Source organism: Egretta garzetta, unplaced genomic scaffold (genome assembly GCF_000687185.1).
Source record: "Egretta garzetta isolate BGI_Z169 unplaced genomic scaffold, ASM68718v1 scaffold6, whole genome shotgun sequence".
Taxonomy (NCBI): Eukaryota; Metazoa; Chordata; class Aves; order Pelecaniformes; family Ardeidae; genus Egretta; species Egretta garzetta.
In genome coordinates, this window is record NW_009260080.1 from 409493 (window position 1) to 433547 (window position 24055).

The window sequence follows — 24055 nt, forward strand, 5'->3', positions numbered from 1 at the left end:
GGTAGTTGGGACAGTACAGTATTGTGATTTTGAAGTGTCTAGCTCTACACAAGACAGGGGCTTTTCCTGTTTATGTTAATAAGGCAGAAAAACTCTAGGTCAAACTCTTCAACTGAATCATTCAGCATCAGTGTATCTTGCAAAACAGCATGCAGACCTTTCTGAGTTTTGTAAGTCACCGGCAGTACGTTGAACTGTGCGTGAAAGCTAACAGAGGACTTGGGAGGGCTGAGCTGCCGTGGATGTCTGTAGTCGTGTGTGTAGCGTTGCCTTGAGCTTCTGTGTGAATCCTGGGGGTGGCCAGAGGAAAGCGTATGCTAAAGGCAACTGATGTGGCTGTATCGGGGAAGAAGGGTACGGTGGTTAGTTACATTACATTAGTTCAAATCTGAAATACCTGGGGTGTTTTGGTTTTTTTTTCCTTCTCCCTCAGCTGTAGTTAGGCTGCTGATCTAACCTTCAAATCTGGGAACTAGGGGACAGTACGAATCTGAGGCTGTGTATTGTTCTTAAAGATTTAGGGATATTCTTCTGAAGAGGTACAGCCAATGTCTTTCTCCATTAAAAGAGGCTTTATATTATCCATTAACATAGACCTTTAGGCTTAGCTTGCAGAAAGTAAAATTTTGGCAGTATAAAATGACATTTAAAGATAATCTTCTCTATTTATTGATAGATGTCTTAAAATGTATTTTTTTAATTTGCATTTTTTAAAAGCTAGGTTCTTCAACAGTGTGAATTCATGCCAAAGAGTCCATATCCAGCTTTTAGGTAATCTTTTAATGTTAATTAATATTTATCGTTATGTAAACAGAATTTTGGCAGAGAGAGTGAGTGAAGGTAAGGAGAGACCATGATTATGATGTAAGAGTGAGGAGAAGAAAAACCATTCAGTGCTGAAAAACTACTGTACCAGTACTACTACTTTTTATCCCCAGATCCTTCATCTTCTGTTGCCATTCATTCTTGCCTGCACATTCCTTGCACATTTACACTGCAGTCAAAATGTATCTTAAATGCACTATCGGAGTCAGGCAGCAGTACCTGCTGGTACCACGCTGCGCAGGACATACACTCTTCAGGAAACGTGTACAGCTTTTACCACCCATTTCTTTTTTTTTTATTTCTTGTACCTTGAAATCACTGTTTTGAATATATCATGTGTCCCTGCATAAGTACGATGTAGGATATCTAGTTACCATGCAATTTATGAAAATTTCCAGTCCTTAGTATTGTTGATCTGCTTATTTCTTAGCATACTTTTTAATGTACTGGTGTAGGTAATAATGTATGCTATACCAAAGTTTTCATGGGGTGGCAGCTCAAATAGGACCTCTGTTCCTATCAGGTATTTTGACAAACACATTTGTTTTAGGTACTGAAAAACAAATGATCACCACTGTGAATTTTGATTGCACATCCTAGGGAAAAATGTCTTCATTCTTTTCATAAAGAAAGATAAGACATTACGCTGAAAAATTCAGGTTCCCCATGGCTACTTTTAAATGATTGATTATGAAAGGCTGAAGAGAGTATATAAGTTCTCCAGTAATTTAGGAGTTAGAGTAATTTGCAGCATTTATGAGAGATGCCTGCCAAATTCAGGGCTTGTCTGTGCTTTGCGTTTGCATAGCCGTGTGTGCAGATCCACCTAGTGGAGGTACAGCAGAAACTACAAGAAGATTTTTTTTTCTGCTCGCTTTTCTTTCCCAGATTGTATTAGCTAAACTGATAAAGGTGCCCTTCCGCTAGCAGAAGTTTGTGTCTGGGTTTGACTGGCATCGCGGTAGCAGCTGCAAGGTGCAGCATCTCTCATATTCCTCACCGGCGTACGTATGCCCACAGAACTCGGTAGGCAAGGTCAAACCTTAGGCTAGGATAATTGCGTCCGGCAAGAATGAGAAATGAACTTGGTTTATACCATTTGCAATTTAAAGTAAATTACATTCAGAATGCATAGTCTGAAGTGTGTTTTCACATTTATCTTCTTTCTACAGGAATGAGCTAGAACGGCAGTTTCTTGAGCTGCTGCAGTTCAATATTAATGTTCCCTCCAGTGTTTATGCCAAGTATTATTTTGATTTGCGTTCCCTGGCAGAAGCGAATAACCTGAGTTTTCCTTTGGAGCCCCTCAGCAGGGACAGGGCATATAAACTTGAGGTAAGACACTTTCTTTTTAGATTGCTCAGAGCTGAATATATAGGGGGATTTGCAATTTTTGTATTGTTTCTCCCTTTTCCCATCTCTTCACAAATATTCCAGTGAGATACTAGAATATCATGGGCCCTGATTTTCATAAACTGGTTTTTTTGTGCTTTGGGTATTCAGGAACGTGGGGACAGCTTTTTGGCCCAATTTGCTTCATGCCGTGTCTTGCTTTCCATTTATTTTTCAGTTCCAGTTGTCTAAATTGGCCCTGTGAAAGTATCCGCAAGTTTTACAATGACTCTGTTCGCCAGCTGGGTTTGTGTGTTCATTTAGTTTCTTAAAACTGATTATCCACCTTAAAGGACAGAATATTAACAAGTATTGCTGAAAATAACTATTCCATGTGCTTGTTATCTTGCTACTGCTCCACTTCACGTGGATCCAAGTCTGTTATCTCCCATGGTGTTTTTCTCAGTAATGGGAAAACAGAAATGAGCACACATTTTTAGTGAATAAATCATGAATGCTTAATGAGACCTGAATATACCATGTGCAGAAAGAACCACATCAGATGGTCTGGACCAGTGAAATGCAGGGCACTATGAATTCCCACAGACACAGGAGGAATTTAAAATCAGCAGCAGCCAATTGTGGGCACTTTGCAAGACTGGAATCTGTTTTTCCTCAGCTTTCTGATATGATGTTTTTCAAATAAGGGCATTATTGCATGAGTGTGTGCACATTTTGTTCCTAATTTTGAAATTTGTCATTAGACGCTAACTGCTTTTAACATCGCACATCTTTATGTGTAACAGCTTTGCACTGGAGGTTCTTTGCCTGCTGGTTAGAGGGAGCTTGCGTGTTCTGAAACTCCTAGTGCTCCTGTAAAACAGGCAGGCAGCGCTATACATGTTTTTGTGGGGGGAAGTGGTGCGTGGGAAGGTTAATTGACTTGTTTGCGACTAATGGGAACAGAAAGCGGTGGAGAAAGAATCAAAGCAGATCTCACTAAAGTTGTATTTCTCATTCTTTCTAAATATTCTTTCTAAATTTCGCAGATAGCTCCAAAAAGAATGTAACTTAATTCTGTGTATGGAGCATGATGTAAACTTGTATTAGATGTTGTTTCTGTTGAAGAGAATTAAAAAAAAATGAAAATTCATTGGGATTGTAATCTTAAATGAAAAGAGGTGGTTTACTAAGTTATTCAATGGTGGGTCTTGATAATAAGTGCCATTACATTTATTAAAATTGAGTGGATTACTTTTTGAAGAGAACTTAGTACACCGTGTTTCCCAACACTGTCAGTCTATATCACACACCATGTATACCAGTGGGCTACACTGAAGGTGGCAATGATGGCTCCTCAGACCTTAGAAGAAAAGAACATAGGACCTGACTGTAAATACCCAGAGAATACTGGTGGTTCTTCTGTACTAACTAAAGAGAAGGCTTATTTTAAAAAGAAATAACAGAATATTTTTTTCAATAAACCCACATTATTAAAAATTTTCCCATGTTGGGGATGCTTTGTGCTGCTAGCGGAAGTTGGCTGTAAAGTAATGCTGCTAGCCAAAGAGGATGCCTTCAGGGAAGAGGATGAGTATCTGCTGTGAAACCAGCTTGGTCTACCAGCTCCTTGCCTCTGTTCTGTGGCCAGAAGGAAGGGAACATGATGGGAACTGCCTTGTTCCCTGGCAATACTTGGTTGTCATTAGCGTGCCCTTGAAACTAGTTGACAGCATAATTTATAGCCTTGTTCTTTGAGTACAGTTAAGCATTTAGTGTGCCAAGAGTTACCAAAATGCATGTGCAGCACTTTTCTAGGTCTCATGTGTTGTTCAGCCCAGAGTTTCTGTCTTTAAAGCAGTTGCTTAGATTGTCAAGTGGAGTAGATGTAGTACCACACCAGGCAGTGATATTTTTGATACTGAGAGAAAAGCTGCAGTCTGTGATGAAAGAAAACAGGCTCGTAGCAAACATATACATGTGGTGGAAGGATTTACCTTGTCTGGTAAACTGCAAGGACCTTGCTCAGTTCTAAGATTTAAACCAACTTATTTACTGACATTTGAGATCACAGAAGGTCTTGCATAGAGAAATGGTTATATTATAACACATTTTTGCTACTTTTGCATTTTCAAGCAATTTTATCTATCTTAAAGCAGGAGCATTAGATCTGGCATGGCAGAATCTGCATTGCTATTTCTGCAAAAAAAAAACCAGGAAGACCAAGGACAAGGGAAGTAAATACTATTCCTCATCAAATGGAAATGCTGGACAAGATCCGTCAGCTTAGAGGTGTTATAAGGGTTTATGGTACCTGTTAAAACTGACATCTCATTCTGGAGCATCTCAGTGGATGTTTTGCCTTATTTAATGTTCCCACCACTGACACTTAAGAAGCAGCTTTGTCTTTTAAATAACTGAATGAAAGTAATTTTTTTCTTACTTCTCATCAGCCTGTGGCCTAAAAGCGTTCTGAATTTGTTATGCCAGTCCACCTAGTAGCCAGAAACCATTTTCATGACCCCTCTTTTTTTTTTTTCCCCCCATTGTATGGAACCATATGAGTTAAAAATAGCAAATAACCTTTCATTAGATGATCCAGTCTGTCCGCCTGCCAATGCTGTTTGTTCCAACCAGCGTATGTTGTAGTGTGTTTTCTCCTTCCTTTTAATTACATCAAATGTCAAGGCTTCCTTTGCTTCTCCTGAGAACTATTTTCTAATATGGGAGATTTTTCTGCCAAGAAGGTTGTTGGATATCCAACCTTAATCCACTATTTTGTAATTTCCTACTTTGGCACCTGGTTATTCTCCCATGTACTGAGCTAAATACGAGTCAGATTCAGCTCTTTGGGGTGAGTCCACAAAACGTGCCAACCTTATTCCTGCTTGTGGTCTTAGCGCTAGGTGGTTTCAGGGCTAGATTTTGTAAGAGCATTCGTTAGCGCGCTCCCAATTTAGCTGACTGTGTGTTGTCTTAGCTTTTTATTCTTAGGATAGTGCTTGAGCACATAGTTCAACCCCTTTGAACTACGTGCTGTATTTTCTTGACCCTAAAGAGCTACAGTCCCTGTAGATCAAACAGACCAAAAAGAGGAGAAAAATATCTAAGTTACAGGTAGAGAAGTGTCTTTATATCCTTACAGCTTCCCACTGTCGCAGTGATGGATTGCAATCCCACGTGGTTTTGTGTGTTCAGAATCCTCTTAGCCAAGAAGCAAAGGGAGAGCAAAACTCCCCTGTTCTTTTGTCAGGAGTAACCCAATTGCTCTTCTTTTCATCCTCCATAAATGAAGGGGAACCCCCATCATTACAAGTTCTTGTTCCTCTAGTGATTTTTTTTTTTTATTATTTTTTTTTTATATTTTCCTTATATCTAACCCTTCCAGACTTAGTGCTGTCTGTCCTTGCTAAGTTCTCTCTCTGGTTTGTCCATTTTTGGGGGTGTTGCAGCACTCGCAGTTGTTTGCCTTTGTGCATTCCCAGCAGTGAAGCCATAGCCAGCCCTGCTGCTTTCCTGCCCTGCACAAACATGTGCATGCAGCCAACATTTATACTACTACTACTACTACTACTACTGCTGCTGCTACTACTACTACTACTGCCTTTCTTCCCCCTCCTTTCTCCCTACCCGCCCCCTTCACCGGTGACAAAGTCTCATCTAGGGTCATATAACCCAGCAGAGGAACTGGCTTCTAGTTCTGCATGTATATATAATGGAAACATATATATGTATGTATTTTTCTAGCTGATTACAGGTTTTACAATCAAGTCCAACAGAATTTCACACGATTGAATAATGTTGCTGTTTTTAAGAATGTTTTGATTTTATATGAGTCATGGTCCCTTGCAACTGTCAAAAATTGGTTTCTTTTTCTAGCAATAAAAGCAACAGAAATCTCAAATGACAGAAAGGTGTTTGTAACCTGATTTATTTTAACTGAAGGACAATAATAAATATTTACAATTTTCTGCTTTTGTCTCATTTCCCCATATGTTACTCTAAAGTTGACTAACTAACTTGCCAGATAGACTCCAAATGTCAATTTTGTAAATTATTTGCAAACGAAGAGGCATCTTTAGATACAGGATTGCTTTGAACAGCAGTCAATGTGTTTCTTATCCATATGATTAATCACCAGAGACTATAGAGATGCCAAATATTAAGTGCTGCTTCCAAGCAAAATTTCATTTTGTCTGACCGAGTGCCAGAACAGAATTTGTCCTGTGACACAGCAAATTTTGAAGTAATTACCTTGTCGGGCTGTTTGATGCCTAAGTAATAGCCTGATTTGGCAGCTGGAAGGAGCTGAGCTCCACCTCAGTACACCTATTTGCCAAGCCATGCCTTGGCACATTATTTCATGATTGAACGCTTTTCATCTATTGAATTTTAAATCCGATTGAATTGCATAAACTTTCTTAATCCATTGAGTTCCTGGTTAAATTAAATAAAATGTTACTAAGCAGTTCTAAGTGAGTTAAGTTATGGTCTACAAAGCAACTGGAATATTTGCATTATTTTATTCTGTTGTTCTCTTCATGTGCACCAAGAAAGAAAATGTATTCAAGAACGGTCTTAACAGAAGGAAATTCAGTTTCCAACTAAAAAGTAGCAGCTGGTTTCTTGGTGGTGGTGGTAGGTTTTGTGTTGGTTTGGGTTTGTTTTTTTTAAATCTAACCATGTTTTGTGGCTGGCTTGACCAAAGCGTTAGGTGACTGTGCTCTCCGATGTATGTGTTGTGTGCTTATGCCATACCTGCCTCTGCTCTGTGCATTAAAATGAGAGGACTCTTCACCACTACAACCTGCTGTGCTATAGAAGTAAAGATGGAGAAAGAAAATGGTGATCAGTGGAGTCAGGCTATTTAATTGTATCGCCTTGTTCTGTAGTCAAACACTTGTACTGGTCTTGTTTGTGCAGTACTTTTTATTAAACATCCTATCTTCAGACACCACTTAAAAGCATTCCTGAGTAGATAAAAATACTGTTGTGGTTCATCTTATTTTTTTAATTTGACCTTGAGTACTCCTTGCAATGAGCTTTCTCTGCAGTTCTGTGTGTTTGATCGCCAGAGTTAACATCCCTACTGATGCCAACCATAGCCTGACCCAACCATATGAACTCCAGTAGACGTGCTATTTTAGGGCACAGTATATTTGTGCATGTGAGGTCCATAATAAATATTTGTTTTAAACTTGGCTAAAAACAGTAGACAAAACATAAAATGTTAACTGCAGTGTAGGAGTCACCATTTGAGTAATATTTGTCTCTCTCTTTATAAGCTTTTTAACATTCCTGTGTACTCTTAATGCAAATTAAATTATTCTGAATATGAGTTACATTTGCTACTGGGACCATATAAGATAGCCTGATCACACAGAAATCACCATCTCCTTCCGACTGGCAAGTAAACATCAGCTCTGTAAGGAAAGCAGGGAGAGTATTCTGCCAGACCATTCATTTATCAGCAGAGAAAAGTACGATTACTACAAGACTTTTTAGGAAATAAAAAAATTGAGCCATCCTCTTTATAAATTCTCCAACTATGCTTACCATTTCTAGAATTGTTTTATTAAGTTTTCCACAATTTTTCGCCAATGAAGTGCTATGAATGAGTTACCGTATAGCAGTGGGTAGGCATTGTCAGCCACCTTGATGAGATTTGTGATGGTTAACCTGTAAAGAAAAGGCTTGGAAGATGCTCACTGCGTCCTCCAAAAGCAGCTGTGGTGGGCAGTGCAATGGCAGCGTGTTTCTTTAAGATTAACAAAATGAGAAAGAGGATTTGGGGAGAAGCTCGTCATGTGTGTTCCTTAATGAAGTGACTTTTTGTGATTCTACCTATATGCAGAAATCTGCATTTAGTTTTCTTTTACCTGTACAGCTTGTGGTCAATGCAACTGAGGGTTTTTCATTCTTTTGTCTTGCAGGCCATTTCCCGCTTGTGTGAAGATAAATATAAGGACTTCAGGAAAGCCGCAAAGAAACGGTCAGTCAGTGCTGACAATCTGACTGTGGTTAGATGGTCCCCTGCTATTATCTCCTAACAGAGGAGACTGGAATATTCCTATGGACGTACTGTTTCATCCATCCATTTTTTTTCGGGGTGGGCTGGGGGTGGGGGGATAAAGAAAACAGACTTTTGATTTTTTTATTTTTAAATCTGTCAAGCTGCCTTTACAGTGCCTCCCCATTGTGTAGCACACGAGTAAAATACTTAGTGGAAGGAGAAATGGAGAAATCAGTGTTCGGGAGAGAAGATGGGGAACAACTTTTTTCTCACTTTCGCTAACAGCTTTAGCCTTTTTATGAGGAGACAGCAAATCAGGTGCTTGGAAGAAGAAACAAAAAAAATGAAGTAGAGGCAGAAAAAATATTTAAGAACTGTGCCATTTTCTAATATGCTGTACTCATGAAGAGAAATGGCAGCATGAAAACAAACCATGTAGTCAGATGACTGTGCACTAGAGGAATGAAGTTGGGAGAGTTCCATCCTAGAGGTTTCTCTTAATATCTTTTTTTATTTTCTGTTGGTTTTTGCGTTCCTCATTGCTGCTTCCCAGGATAAATTCTTCCCCTCGCACAGCAGCAAATACAAAGTCTGTATTTACAGTAGCACAAGCCCCTGAATAAATAGCGTTGGGTTTTTTCACTGCACTTTTCTCTGTAAGCTGTCTTATTAGCATTATTCTTCATAATTATTATGCATATGTTATATTTCTTGTATGCCTTTTATTGTATTTCAAAAGAGAGAATTTGTCCATAGTGCTGAACCAAAAGTGTGTACAGGGATCAGAAGATCTTCCTAATTTCATGATGTGTTTTATTTATGGTATACTTGGGTGCGTGTGCCTTCCTGAGTTCTTGGAATCATTTATTTTTCCTTAATATAAAAATACAGTTACTAAAGTATTCAGATGATGATGATAAGACTTGGGCCAAATCTCTGAAATTTGCAACAGATCTTGTGATCCTTTTTGCAGATTTTCATAGCACTAGAAGTTTAGCAGAATTCATTTTGAGGGAGATTTTTTTTTTTTTGTATGGCCTGACTAGTTCGTTCCTTCACCTCCAGGTCCATTGTTGCAAGCAATATTCTCAATTTTTATATGTTTACTTTAAATCAAAGTGAGTCTGTTTGTATAAAATAAAAAATAATAAAAAAAATTATTCCAGTGAGAAGGCCTGTAGAAGAGCAGAATGGAAATCTTAACAAGGTATTTGTCACAAGTAGATTTGATTTTGAAGCTAAAATACAAACCCTCATGTTTTTCAGCGTAGGTGCTTATAGAAATTGAAAGTAACCGAACTGTGAACATAATTTTCAGCTCTGATTATTAAGCTCTTTTGTCGTTACTAGTTCCCTCTTACTGTAGCTGTTGCCCCCTTGGAATTTGTAAGAACCTTTTATAGAAAATAACTTGCCAGTGTAAGCATATTTGCTTTATAATGCCCCAGGGTGATTTCCCCCCGCCCCCCCCCTTTTTTTTTTTTGCACAGTTTAGAAAGATATAGCCGAAAATTCTCAGTTCCCTGAAATCCTTTCTTTGCGACTATCACTGAAATGAGTGGCAACAGACGTCCCTGATTTATGCACTACTGTGGTAAACCATAAAGATTCCGTATTTGTTTTATTAAGCCCTATGGGCTTGTAGCAAACCTAGGGGCCCAGAGATGCACACTTGACTTCCAGTGCAATGCTAATCGGATGCCTCCGGGCAGAGAGGCACTGACAGGATTGAAGTTGTAATACCAAACCGCTTTCTGTTAACTTTCCAATGTGATTTGTGTAGTTGGAGACATGAAGGTTTTGTCCATAAATTCTCCTGATGTCCTTTGGGCCTTTAAAATAATCTAATTCTCATCACTTCTTGTTGTGCCAATGCATCAGAACTGTGAGTATCCAAGTCCATTTTTCCCTTCAGCATGGAATGTAAGGAAAGAGTTTATAACAATACGAATGCAAATTACAGCATTTGAAACCTCTTTACAGATAGTTATCAAAAGGAACATTTTCAGAGCATTTGAAATTAATCCTTTATAAACATAAATTTAGGCTTTAAAATATGTAAAATATTTTGATTTATCAACACTTTGCTAAACTATTTTCCATTTAACTCAATATCAGGAATATTGGTTTTATCCATTTCTGGGTGATAGAGATATGAACTTTGGATTATGTAAAGATCTCAATGCATCTACTATAATTTTTGTGAAGTTTATTAAACTACTTTAAAGATTGTATAGTCTATTTATTGTATGTATGTACATACAGTCTGATACTTTAAAAAGTGGATTCCGTAAAACCTGGCTCAGTCTTGTTTAGACTATTGAATATCGTTTTAGCCTTGTGCACTGGACTCTACCTCTGTATAGGAGAATTTTCCATATTCTTAATTAGTACTGATTCTGTGATTAACTTGGTTATGTTTCTTGCACTAAGAATTAAAAAAAAATCTGCTGTAAGTGTGGATTTTTTTATTTAGTTTAAGTTTTGCCGTATGAATCCTCTACGTTTAGATGGACATCTCTCTCCCTTAAGATTATAGAATAATTCTTTGCTTTTTCTTCTGGTTTGTTCCAAGATTGCCAAAAAATACAGTACCTGTCAGTAAATCTTAATGAGTGTCTTCTGTTTGCAAGGTATTCTATACCATGTAATTAAAAATGAATTATTATTTAGGATTATGTTGTGTTTAGTGTAGTTTTTTAAGCATTACTGTATGGAAAATGCCATTGCAAGGTTAGAGAATCACCTGGGGTGTGAGAAGGGAGGAGAACCAAATAGTGTTTTAATTAACAGCACAAATACATTGTGGTTTTCATTTCAGAATCTGAAACTAAATTTGCTGTAAATGTTTTCCAGATGAAGGTTTTCATTATTGCTATGGTCACCGGCTCAGAAATGAAAAGGTGTAGGAGATGTAATAAACCTGTCCCTTCATGCATCATTGTCTTAATGAATTATTTTACATGTTGAGCCAGTGGGCCAGTCCTGTGGCCATTTATGCATTGGTAATTGGATAAATATTTGAAAAAGGTGTTTTGGATGGGTTTTTATTCATGCATCCCTCTGCAGCCCAGAGATGTTTTCCTAATTCCTCTTTCCATCTGCAGACTTGTTTACATTTCAACTTTTGTTTATATTTAGTTTTTTGTCAGTGATACATATCATGCTGACAGACACTGTTCTTTGGGACTGAGAACACTGGAGTCATGTGATAAAGTGCAAAAAGAAGGAAAAAGTGAAATCACCTCTTCCACCTTCCACAAACCCTGTCAGTCTTTCAAGTGATACGCGTTTTCTATTGCTAAAAACATGCAAAATCCAGTTCCATAGCAGGGTAACAGTGTCCTTTTCAAGAACTGTATTTTTTATTTCTCTTTCTTTATCCTTTTTTTGAGAGATCAGCATAGATGGCTTAGTTTCCCTTAGCTTATCACGTAAACTAAAAACATGATGAAAGAACTGTTCACATTTATGGAGTCTTAGTTCAGACTTTGGTTTTTAACACCTCTTTCTCTACTTCCTAGCTTTCCTAATGCAGAAACCTTAGATGTAACCTAAAGATGAGAAGTAGCAAAATCCTCATCAGAAAAGGGTGATGGTGTATTGGTGGCAGATGACAAAGTGACATCTGGTAGTGTTGGCTATATATAAAAATAGCAGTATGTGGGAGGGGATAGAGGAATTGAAAGGGCAGAACCAGAAAAAAACCAAAGCCTTAACAGCTGAAGCAACAAATTATTTACAGTTGCCCTTTGCTGGTAATGAACGTTGCATTTTCCAATGCCATGTTTAAACTACTGCCTGAAGTGCACATTGCTTTCTGCTTCAATGTGGCCTTCATAAGGAATTCACTCCAGTGAGCTTTCATTCACATTTCTGTAATCAGAATTTTTTTTTTTTTTTTTTTTTTTTTAGCACTTTCCTCACTTCTGTTTCAAACACATTTCTGTAATCAGAATTTTTATTTTTTTTTTTTTTTTACTTGAATGGACAGATTTTGAAAGACTCAGCCTACCTCTGCAGTAGAGTGCCCCCTTAGTGTCTCTGACAGGCTCTGAGAAAAGAACTCGCATGTAAACACGAACATACCCATCTGAATGTGACCTAGATGTACACGGAAACGGTGGCATCTACGCCCAAAGAGCACTAAGTGTCTTTCTGCTGTTTCTGGTTTTTCTCTTCAACTGAACTATATCTTGAGGAAACCACAGAGCTGATGAGAGTTTGAGTTGCGTAGACGAAGGGTAATGACAGAAGATATGTAGTGACCACTGTTAGGAGAAAATTATTTAAAAAGGGAAACAAGATTTAGAAGAAAAGCTACTGATCATAAGGAGACAAAAAGTGATAGCAGACATCGATGATGATGCTGAAAATGGTTGTTTTGTAGTGTGTATGAACCTGCTTTTCTGGGTCCTCTTCTGAGAATCCGCAAAAAGTGCCTGGTGAATCCCAGAACCACAGCTTGAAAATTAACACATTAGCCAAGAAAGCCGTGCTCGTTTGCCTCTGTCATCTGGGCTTGATCATCAGGCTCTTCCCATGAAAGAAAGAAGCAACAGGACAGCAGATTAAAAAAAGGCAGGTGGCAGAGCAGTGCAAACAGACTGTATTTCTTGTGTTCCTTCTAGAATGGTTGATCTGATGCAATTTGATGTGAAAGAGAGAGTTGTTTCATGCCCTTTACACCATGTGTAATGTGTTTCAGCATTATCGGTGGAGGCTTTCGACTGTTACTGGCTGGAGACGCTCTTTGGTGATGATACGCTAAGCAAGTGGCTTGGTGTGGCGATAGGTGACAGCAGTATTCCTGCGTTTCCATATGAGTTGCCCAGAATCTCTGCCAGTTTGTAAAGCTCGCTCAAGGCACTGGACAGCATCTCCTGTGAAGATGTCAATGGTCTCTACAGATGGAGAGCAGCAAATAACAAAATGTAAAAAATCCTATTTGTGAATCTGTACAATTTCTGACTTACTGGATGTATTTACACAATTCAGTTTCATACTTGGTTTTGTTTTGTTTTTCCTTGCATCTCTGGCACTTAGACTGGGGTGCTGTGGTAACTGGTGCAGCAAAACCTCAAAGCTACAAAAGTCTTTGGAAGTAGCGCCGCTGCCCCCCCTGAATTCGCTGGCAGTGAAGCACATACTCAAAAGGCAGAGGAAGACTTACATGACGAGTGCTTTACTAAGCCAGGTGTTAGGGTAAGACACCTCCTTCGCCTAAGAGATTCTGCAGCACGCTTAAATCTAGAGCTAATTCTCCTCTTATCTGTATGTTTTCCTGCTTCACTGCCTCTGGGTTTTTGTGCCCCTTTATTTTAGACATTAGTACAAATTATTCTCCATGGAAACAGTATCTTGGGAACTGGCAGCTGTGATGCCCTTGCTGCCTTATATTTAAGCAATACGGATCATCCCGTGACCACATCTATCTCTTTCAAGTATTTCAGGCAAACTAAGCATTCTTCTGTGGAAAAAGGAGAGGCCAGAAAGATGGGGATTGGTGTGCTAGGGGGTTATGAGGCAGAATTAGGTATGCATAGTTTTTAAATAAACCAGGAAATAAAGACGAGCAAATTTATTTGTACCATCTATCGTGTCAATACCAGAAGTATGATACTTTAAAGTAGCGAGATGTTAAATTTCTTAGGCAAGGAGTTTGAGGGATAATTGTCTAAATTGGGCAGGGTATGCAGACTGTATCGCCATAAATCCTAGGAGGAGGCAGACCAGGTGGTACTGAGCAAAATGGCACAGAAGCAACACACAAAATACATACACCAAATGATCTGGAATATCGTGCATTAGAGTTGCAGGACCATCTTGGTGTTGACACACAATCTGGCAGCATTCAGAAAGCACTGGCGGTCACCTTACTTGTGTAATTCCGTCCAGTTCCTTGAAGTAAAAGGTCATCCTGTGTATGCAAAAGCTTGGCTCACTTTATTCAAGTACTAGAATATTGTCAATAATATTTGGAGGTAGACTTTACCAAAAAAATGTAGAATAGCTGCTGTTAAGAACAAAAGCTTCTGGGGTTAATTTGGCAGTGCTGTGGGGCTTCATCAGTATGAACATTGTGTAAAGAGAGGGGTAGAGAGTCTGCTGCTCATGACACCTCCCAGTATGTGTCAGTGACACTTCTGAAGTCACAGGGTGGGAGGGTGAGAAGAATTGCAGATGCCCCCACCTAGAAAAAAAGTCTACTGTTGTAGTTACACTAATTCTGCATTAGCACTAGCAGGGTTGTGAACAGAGATGAAAAATGATGTTCCAACTTCTTTATGTAGTTGCTTTGCACAAAAATGAAAATGGCTTAAATTTCCAATTCACCACCAGGATTTGTAACGTTAAATATTTCACTTACCTATTAGTGCCTGCAGGTATGCACCTTACATTTTACCATAGGAATGAGTCCACAGTCTGTGTGTGTACTTTAACAGTGCTTTATGGGGCACTAATTCTAAATGCATCCTGTAAGAAACTAGAAGACTGATTCTTGTATCCTAGGAAAATAGTTGGGTATATCTTGAATATTTTTGAATACTCTCAGGTAAAGTGATCTTCCACATCTGCTTGGATTTAATGCTTTGGATCAATTATTTCTTCTGCTGGACAGAAATAACTACTACAAAGTATAAAGCGGCAGTACTGACTTCATCTGGAGAAGTTATGGTCGTGTCACCCTGACACGGAGCTTCAGTGAACAAAGGACTGGCCTGGTTCTTCTGCGTCCCCATTTAATAATGAATCTACTGAATCCCAGTGCCAACATCTTCGGTGTTTCTGACCTGTGAGAAATCTAGACCATGAAATCATTGTTTTTATGTGGTGGCCTGTCATTATGGTACATCAGAAAGGCTTTTTTTTTCTGCTCTGTTTTGCTGGCATGTGGCAGAACAAGGTTGTTCTGCTCCTTAAAGCATGCAGAGAGCTAAACCGTGCATTAGCTAGGGCTGTGCACTTGGATATCTGATCCCAGCTGCCACATTTTCCCTTCAGTATTTCTAAAAGAATTTTCTTTTAGAAAAACAAACCAGGGCAAGAAATCAGTTGTGAATTTTCTCTGAAATACACAGATTGCAAATCAGCATCTAATTTTCTCATTTCAGATTTTTTTTTTATAATTTCGGACTTGAGCTGAATTTTCCTTGACAATTTCAGTATGTGAGTTTGCGTGCAAGCATTTATTTTTGGTATTAATTGCATTAGATAAGGAATTTCTATGGCAGTTGCTAATAGAAAAAGCAATTATTTTAAATGTCATTTGAACCTGTTGTTTGCCTCCCTGAGGAATGCATTTGTCTGGATTCTTCGACTTACTAAGAATAGGTAAATCCAATGATACAAGATCGCAGGTTTTGGCACTGTCCCCCTTCACATTGTAACACAAACAATGAACTTTTTACAAATTACAGTATGAAGTGAAAGCTTCCGAGGACTGGGGAGATGGGGAAGAGGAGAAAACTGCAATTTTGATTTCTTCAGCAGATTCTAGTATCTGTCCGTCTCCGTCAGCTTTTCTTCTTCATAAAGTGTCCTTAAAACCAGGTTCAGCTTCTACTGCTGAATGTACTGTATTCTCCTGAATGTGCAAGTGCTCAGGGTTTGACCAAAAAGACCCCAACCCCATCAATACCTTTTAAGACTTGAGGTGCGTTCCCAGGGCAGTCGGGCTGAAATGCAACAGAGAATGGAAGCGCCGGGAGGCGGGGGAAGAGGGGCTCCGGGGCAGTGGAAAGTGCCCGCAGGCTGAGCTCCAGCACCCAGGCCCAGGAAGAGGTGAGGAGGTCGAGCTTCCCATGGCAGCCTGTCCACAAATTCCTCACCCTCGTCATTGCAGCTGAAATCCTGAGCTGCCACCCAGCTCCCTCTCCCAGGTATTAGAAACACCTAATTCTGCAGGTCTGCGCTGTTCTGTGTTGTCAGCTTACGTGCACAGTGCATTTAAGCGAAATTGGGTCTGTATAATTAAGCAGCCCCAGCGCATCCCTAACCTAACACATATTTGCAGCCATTTCCCTCTGCATCGATCTGCAGAGATCCTCTCGCTCATGCCTGGCCTCCTCCTGAGCCATACCTGGCACCACAGGGCGCGCCTGAGTTTTGGGACCCCGCATGCTGGCCAGAGCTCCTGGCACGGGTAAGCAGACCTAGCCTGCTCTCTCTGCTCCAGCGGCTGATATTTGCATTAACAGCAACACTGCTCTTGGTGGTAGTTTAGAATCATAGAATCATTAAGGTTGGAAAAGACCTCCAAGATCAAGTCCAGCCATCAACCCAACACCACCGTGCCTACTAAACCATGTCCCAAAGTTCCATGTCTACACATTTTTTGAACACCTCCAGGGATGGGGACTCCACTACCTCTCTGGGCAGCCTGTTCCAATGCTTGACCACTCTTTCAGTAAAGAAATTTTTCCTAATAACCAATCAAAACCTCCCCTGACACACAGAACATTGGTAACATTACACAGATGATGGGTAACATTGGATTTGGAGGTTACATCAGGAATTATGGAATCTTTCTTTTGCGTTTCAGAGCAGAGCAGGATTGTTAGCCAGTGGGTTTTCTTTGGCTTACTTATCTGCACGTACTTCCACGGTGTATATAGTGGGGTTCATGCATCAAATCAGTGAAAGCTGTGTAACCACCACCTGCCCCAAGAGCAAAGGGAGAGCTGAACCGGCACACCGAGCTCACATTGGGCACCGCTGGCTGCTTACGGTTACCTTATCGGTGTTAGAGGAGTTGAAACCTCTAAACCTGTGGGGTGAATGATATAATTGCTGAAGGCAGAAGAGTAAGAAGGGCACAGTACTTGAAGTGAAAATTACTGTTGCCTACCTCTGAGCATCACAATCTGGGACAGGAATCCCTGCAGATCAGAAATAGGTGTCTAGGGGATTCTGCCACAAACCACTAAATGGAGTTTTAGTCGATATGTAAGTAACCATAACATTAAACAGTAAGTGAAAAACTTTACGTTCTCCCAATTGTCTTCAGTGTGGAGAAACAACAATATTTGCTGTAGGGGAACGCAATTTAAACACGTCCTGAAGGATTCATGCTGTTTTTCAAATATAAACCTTCCAAAGTTGTATATTTTTGCAGATAAATTAATTTGATCGTTGAAGGAAAGATTGTCTAGATATACATAAACATGACATAACTTCATTTGTCATGTACATAAGAGAATACAGTTATATTCAGGAATGCAAGTATTTGGTAATTTAGAATATTGGTTTCCCAGAAATCAAAACATCACAGACAAATTGAGTGGGTGAAAGTACTTAAACAACTGTTCTTGGAGATGTTTTGTAAGACTTTTTGGATGCCCTAAATATTTTTTTCCTATGAAGGGAAATAAAGGCAGCAAAAGGAGAAAACAGTAACAAAATAATTTAAAAAAAAAATAACAAAGAGAAACTGAAATAGTGCCAGCAGTTAGGAGGCACAATGCAGTTCACAGGGGTATATACCCATGAATATCTGTGGCCAGTTAAAAGAACTATTAAATTTTTAAACATGTCAGGAACACAGTAATTGGTAGCAATTTTGTACCTTATATTGGAACGGCAAAGTATCTGTCATAATGCAGAAGAGGCAGAAAGATTGAGCTAATAGTCCTGTTTTGTCTTTGCACGCTGTGTTCTTGCCTTGCTGCAGTAATGAAATTTCATTTCTATTAGCGGTACTAAAAGAATTTTCAGCAGAAGCTATTTGATAACTTGGAGTGGGCAAAATCACTTTACCCAGGTGAACTGACGGGTTTTGCTGAGACAAAGCTTGGTTGGCTGGAGACGTGTCCCAGGTCTGGGGGGATGCTACCTTTGGAATGAAGCTTGGGAAGAGTAAGTCCAGAAATGTGAGGCTGTTCAGTCTGCATTTGTCCTGGACACAGCTAACGGGAAGGCTGAAGTGCTGTGCCAGTAGCGGGTAAGTAACCGGAGCATCATCGGTAGTCCTGTTTCAGGGAAAATGGACTATCGAATTATCATTTAAAAACAAAACAAAACACATTATTAATAGGGACGGTAGAGAAAGACTTCTTATGCACTTTTATGGGTAAGGCTACCAGTGTACTCTGTTGAATCGCATTCAATGTATTCGCTGTATATTTTCTTGCATGTTATAGCCTAGGCTGCATCTCCAGAAGCTGTAATGTTTCTTGGCCTCCTCCAGTAGCATGAGCCATGTAGGACTTGAGGAATGCCTTGCTTTTCAACTCAACTCTCCAATAATCAGCTAGTGGGAGATGTCTACAGGCAGCAGTGCGTTCCCAAAACTTTGATAGCTAAAAGCTAAATAGCTGCTACCAATAAAAATAGCTGCTACCAGTATGAAGCCAACAGTTAGGTGTATCAGCAGTATCAGTCAGCAGCTCTGTGGCAGGCTGGACACAGGAATGGGACAGGCTGCATTTCATCTCCCCCTGCCTAAACAGGACCTGAGCAGGACCTGAATTGGCCTCCTTACCCTTTTATGCCCTGGTTTAGCTTCCTGGCAAAATCTCCTTACTGCTCTCTGCTTCGGCCCAAATACGGTGTTGGGCGATGTACCTGCCATGTGAGATTTCCCTGCCCCTGGACCATGCCGGGAGCTGGCCCTGGGGAGGCGAGCGGTGCCGGTGGGCTTCCAGCTGCAGCCTTGGGGCTGGGCTCCTGCGGGGAAATCCACTCTTGGTGATTTGTGTCTGTTTTCTTTTGCTTTCCAAAACATCAGAATAAATCAGGATCCACATTACCCTTTTAGGGTTCTGGTAAAAAATTTCAATGGCATAAATGACAGTCAGATATTGAACTCCTATTAATCTTATTAAGGACTTGAGCCATCTAGCTGAAGTTTATGATGTTTTTAGCTTAAAAAAAATCCCAGTTGATACAATATATTAAGTATGAATATTATTGCAGTTCAACAGGGGAATTCCTTATGTCCTGCCAGTGTGTTCTGAGTTCCTCAAGGATGGTTATTAAAAATACTCTTTGGAACAAAACAGAAACCGTAGAAACCGTAGGCAACGAGCAAGGTAGGTCTGTACTGTAAAGCAAAGGTTTGGGGGATGGGGGAATCCAAATCCTGAAATTACAGTTTGGTTGGGTTTTTTTTTCCCAATGTTGTGGAGATCGGCCTAGTTACAGTTTGTTTAAAGTACTTTTTACAAGGCCACTTTATAATAAACAGTCTATTAGCAGGTCACAGATTAAGGTCAAAACAAATCTTGTAAAATCAAGATGAGGTTCAAAAACTCATTTATGTATTGTCCTGTAAATTATACCCTATGGCTAGATGTACATACATAACTACATACATAACTTGTACATCCTGATATTGATGTAAGAAATCTACTAATTTTTTTCCCTAAGGAGTTGTGAGTAGCAATTATGAGGAATATTAGATTTTTCCTTCATTGTTCTTTAAACACAACTGAAGATCAAAGACTTGTGAAACAGTATGATCGAAGTAGACATTCTTTTTAGACAGAAACGCTCTTCTGGATAAGGATTTTATTATGTACAGGATACAGCTTTTGGGGCAATTTAAAGTAATATTTTCAAGATGTAGATGAGATTTAAAAGAATATATCTTTTGACTTCTGCATAGGAATGAATTTAACTTGAAAACATTTCTTCACATGCAAGAAGAAATCCACAGTCCATACCGCCTGCAGTGATTCCTGAGGTTTAAACTGTATGTGAAATAGAGAGGGGGGGGGGGAATCACATTTCTCTCTTAAGCTCCCCTCTTCCATTTGTGTGTTAGTTTATCCTTTTCCCCATGGTGCCCAGTGCTTGGCTTGAATGACCACGTAGTTACAATTCATCTGTCCACAGTGAAAGAAAAAGCAGTGTCAGTGTTCAATAGCAGAGACAACAGCATAGGTTTTGTTTCTTAAAATGACCAGCCATGAAATAGGAGGTGTAAAGAGCTCTTATTTTAATTCCACAGTGGCTGTCTGTATGTTAAATCTGGGATGACAGATTTATTTACTGATACCCAGAACCAACACAATAACCCCTTTTGTTGTGCCTGTTGAGACCAGGGATCTATTTGCTCTCCACAAACCTAGCGATGCTCATGCTAAGAAGCGGTAACATAGATGTACTAGATGTAAAGCATAGTCAGCCAAAGATAGTATTGCTGTCCTCTGTTTATTGTGGAATCTCCCACTTACTTATGGCATTTTTCTTATTTAAACAATTTCCACAATATCAGTGTACCATATTTTTTGCCTGCTTGACCATTGCTAGGTTTGGACCCGCTTACGCGAAGAACTCAGCCTCTCATTAATGTCAGGCATTGGGCACTAATGAAACGTGTTCACCAGCTTCATCATAAAATATAAGATCCTAAAACTTTCCAAACCTTCAGATTTGTATTTGCACCGTGCAAAAGTGTACGTGTAAAACTGGGTGTCAAATTTGTGACAAATTTGTGTCAATTTAAGTGCAAAATTGAAAAAATATAGCTGGAACCCCTCTCTTATACTAGATTTTTTTTTTGAGTTACAGCAGAGCAAATTTCAGTAATAATATCGTGCATTTGTATAGCTACCTCTTTCACTGGGAGTCAAGCAGATATTAATAATGTGCTTTTGAAAATCCCATAGACTCACTTTGTACTTTTACTACTTAGTAAAATTAAATACTTTTGAAGAAATTGGCCCTGGGCTCCTGTATGAGATTATACTTCCCATTACTTAATTTCCCTTCAGATCAGTCTTGAAATGTTTAAAGTTCTTGGCTGAATAGCTTTGAGGTTGCTGAACCAAAGTCTGAAGGAGAGCTGCTTTTTCCATTTGTTGTCCTCTTAGAAGCAGGTTCCCTTTAGAAAGATGACCTCTCTGAACCTTCAAATATTTACAGTAAGGGGATCTGCTTGAGGCAAAGTTAGAGTTAGAATAATCTAAATCCTTAAGAGCATGCAGTAAAACACAGTCTTTTTTTAGATTTACTAAATTAGCAGAGGAAGAGAGAGACAACAAGATGTATGCAAGACAGCATAGGCACCAGGCTTAAGTATCTGAGGTGACCAAGCTAGCATGGAAGTTATCAGGTCCAAGTCCAATCAATATGAGCAGTTAAAAAAGAACTGAATTCCACTGTTCTGGATGTCCTTCTGGAGAGTTTCCCACATACATGCCTAAGCATTTATATATATTTGAGCATTCCTGGGAGCGGAAGGTAGACAGAAAGGGAAGGGGAAGACAGACACATTCTTCGGAAGTTTCCTAAAAGACCCTCTGACCAGTGCCACCTCTGGGGACTGAGCCAGTGGCGAGCAGAGGGATGTTGTTTAAGATCCCCATTGAATAGTTCATGACAGAAAAACTTCACTGCTCCCCTGCCTTGGGTGTATGTAGGCTCCTTAGCCCTTACTCCAGAGTTTTAATGTTCTTGCTTTCTCCATGTTTGTATAGCTACGATAGCTGTTTTGGGGAGAGGCTACTTCTGAACATATTCTGCCTGCAGTGATATCTGAGTGGCAGATGGACAGAGGTCCCAGGGAATGCAAAGTGTGCCGTGCTGCGTGTGTCGACGTGAAGCAAGGGCCTTCCATGCTATGCTGGCTCCTTTGCTATCTGTATGCTATAATGGGCTTTTACGTGCATTGTGGGATTACTTTGGGGATTGTCTGACATGCTTATGTGCATCCATATGCACTATGTATGTCTTTTAAAAAGCATCTGTTCTGGGCAGCTTTCCCTGCTGCTTGTTTGCTATTGCCCTTCATGGCTAGCTTGTTTTCGTCTTCTCACACTTCTGCTACATTTTACCAACTTTAAAGATAAGGCCATCAGGACTAATTGCCTTCATTTTAATGTTTACTGTCCCTTCTGAATAGATTCTTTTTTTCCTGAATTTACAGATCATCTTCTGAGGAGCAAGATTGGTCACTAATGCATCGGTTTTGCTAACTAGAAAAATTCTAAATAGATTTTAAAATTAGGCTTTAAAATGTTAGATATGCATCTGTGTTTTCTCTTCCTTAAATAATAGTCTGCCAAAGAACCTGGACTGCAATGCCAAGTCCCCTTCTTCATCAAGGAAGCTGCTTTGCTGATCCGTTTTGCCTTAATGTTAATGAACTTGGTAGAGGCAGGTTGCTTTATTGTCAGGTGCTATGTAGGGTGCAATCTCCTGTAGTAATTCCCACTTCACTGCACTTACATGGCATTAGTGTAGGTGTCGACTGGGTAAGACAGATGTGGTTGGGATTTGCTATGCCAGAGGAATGCCTCTAGCTTCTGGGGTTTTTTTGGCTTGCAATACAGATAGTGGCACCCCCCAGGTGACTGATTTGCTCCTGGGTCAGGAAGCACTGAAGTGACTTCAAGCGAACTGGATGTCATTCTGAGCCAAGGTCTGGGTGCAGTGTCTTTGCTGGGCTTTGTGCCAAGTAACCCGGGTCTTAGCCTAGGGACGTGGCACAGAGCCACAGGGAGATGCAGTTCCAGCAGTTCAGAAAGTTTCAGTGGGTCACCTCACAGTGACGGCGTCACATCTGTGAATTTTTGTAGGATCAAGCCCTGGATCTGTGGCAAGGGGTTAGAAATGTAGACAGCAGTTGTGAATTTTTAAAATAGATTTAACTGCATCTTCTTATGTTTCATTGTTGGTCCCTGAAAGTTTTCCAGTGGCTTTTAGGACCCCTTCTAAAATCAGACATGGTGAGTTCTCAAAGTTTAGCTTTACCCAAAACCATGCCTGTGTTTTCTACCCATCTCTCTCATTTAACTAGAATTCAGTGCAAGTTCACAGATCTGACAACTGAACTTTATTACAGCCAGGTTTTCTGTGAGATTCTAGTGCTGGAGCGTGTAGGGCGGGATGGGCCGTTCACCACTGGTGTGGAAGATGAGGCCATGCCAACCGCTGGCACTGTGGGGCTGGAGTCCCTCTGCTGCTATATCCGCATCTGTAATATTGCTCTCCCTATTTGCCTACAGTCTTTACAGACCAACAGGGAATACAGGGGACAGCTAAAGATAAATAATAAACGAGGAGAATTGTATGCTGAGTATCTTCAGATACAATATCGAGTATCTTCAGGTGGGAACCCTGGCCTGAAAGATGGTGCTGAGTCAAGGGATGAAGAAACAACAGTCAATATTTTTGCACAGCCCAAACACTTTACAACGACCACCTCAGCCTGTAGTCCAAAGTTGGACTGATGATGGGGACTTGTAGAGCAGAGTAGGCCAGTGGACTGTGGTTTTGTCCTTCTACAGACACACTGGTGCTTCAAAGGTGGTTCTTTTCACTGCAGTGCCTGAGGGCTCTGCCCTGACACAGGCAATGTCTATGTTCCCTGCCTTCCTTTGGCCAAACTGCTCCAGATCACAGTGAAAAGAAGCCTCTAGGTGCCACAAATTCAAGCTGGCTCTGAGGTGTCCCAGATGGCTAGACAGACTGAGTCTCTTCCCAATCTGAACTTGGGAAGAGGACACACCACCAAAAGGACAAGTGTTGGACTGAAGTAAGATACAAGCTGTCTGGAAAGGCTAAAATAAAAATACTAAAATTATCTGGAAAAGCTAAAAGAGAATTTAGACTTTCTGATGTAAATCCAGCCCTAAGTTAGGCTGATGAGTTGGGCTAAGGTGAGTCCGGAGGGTAATGTTGCTTGCTTTCTTTTTGAAGAAAATGGGCCACCCTACCACAGCACACCCATGATGGGGAATCAGATGTTGTCGCCTGACATAGTCCTGCAGGCAACAGTTTAGGGGCTTAACTCCCTAGCTGTTACCCTTATTTCACAAATGGTAGAGGTCTCACAGCAACAAGGAGCAAGGATAGTCTAACTGGCAATATTGACAGAGACAATTTATAGTCTATTGTGTGGATGCAGCTGCTGAGCATTCACAGCCTGCCACCATC

General features: G+C 40.1%; 1 protein-coding gene across 2 annotated transcripts in view; it reads left to right on the forward strand.

Moving 5' to 3' along the window:
• The window catches only part of CCNY (cyclin Y), a 50267-nt gene extending 42024 nt beyond the window's left edge, over positions 1 to 8243 (forward strand). For both annotated transcript variants that reach the window (XM_009641341.2, XM_035896814.1), the window contains 2 exons: positions 1998 to 2160; positions 8091 to 8243. In XM_009641341.2, the coding sequence (XP_009639636.1) occupies positions 1998 to 2160; positions 8091 to 8207 (280 nt within the window). In that variant the 3' untranslated portion in view covers positions 8208 to 8243. The remainder of the gene's footprint in view (positions 1 to 1997; positions 2161 to 8090) is intronic.
• Positions 8244 to 24055: the final 15812 nt, after the last annotated feature.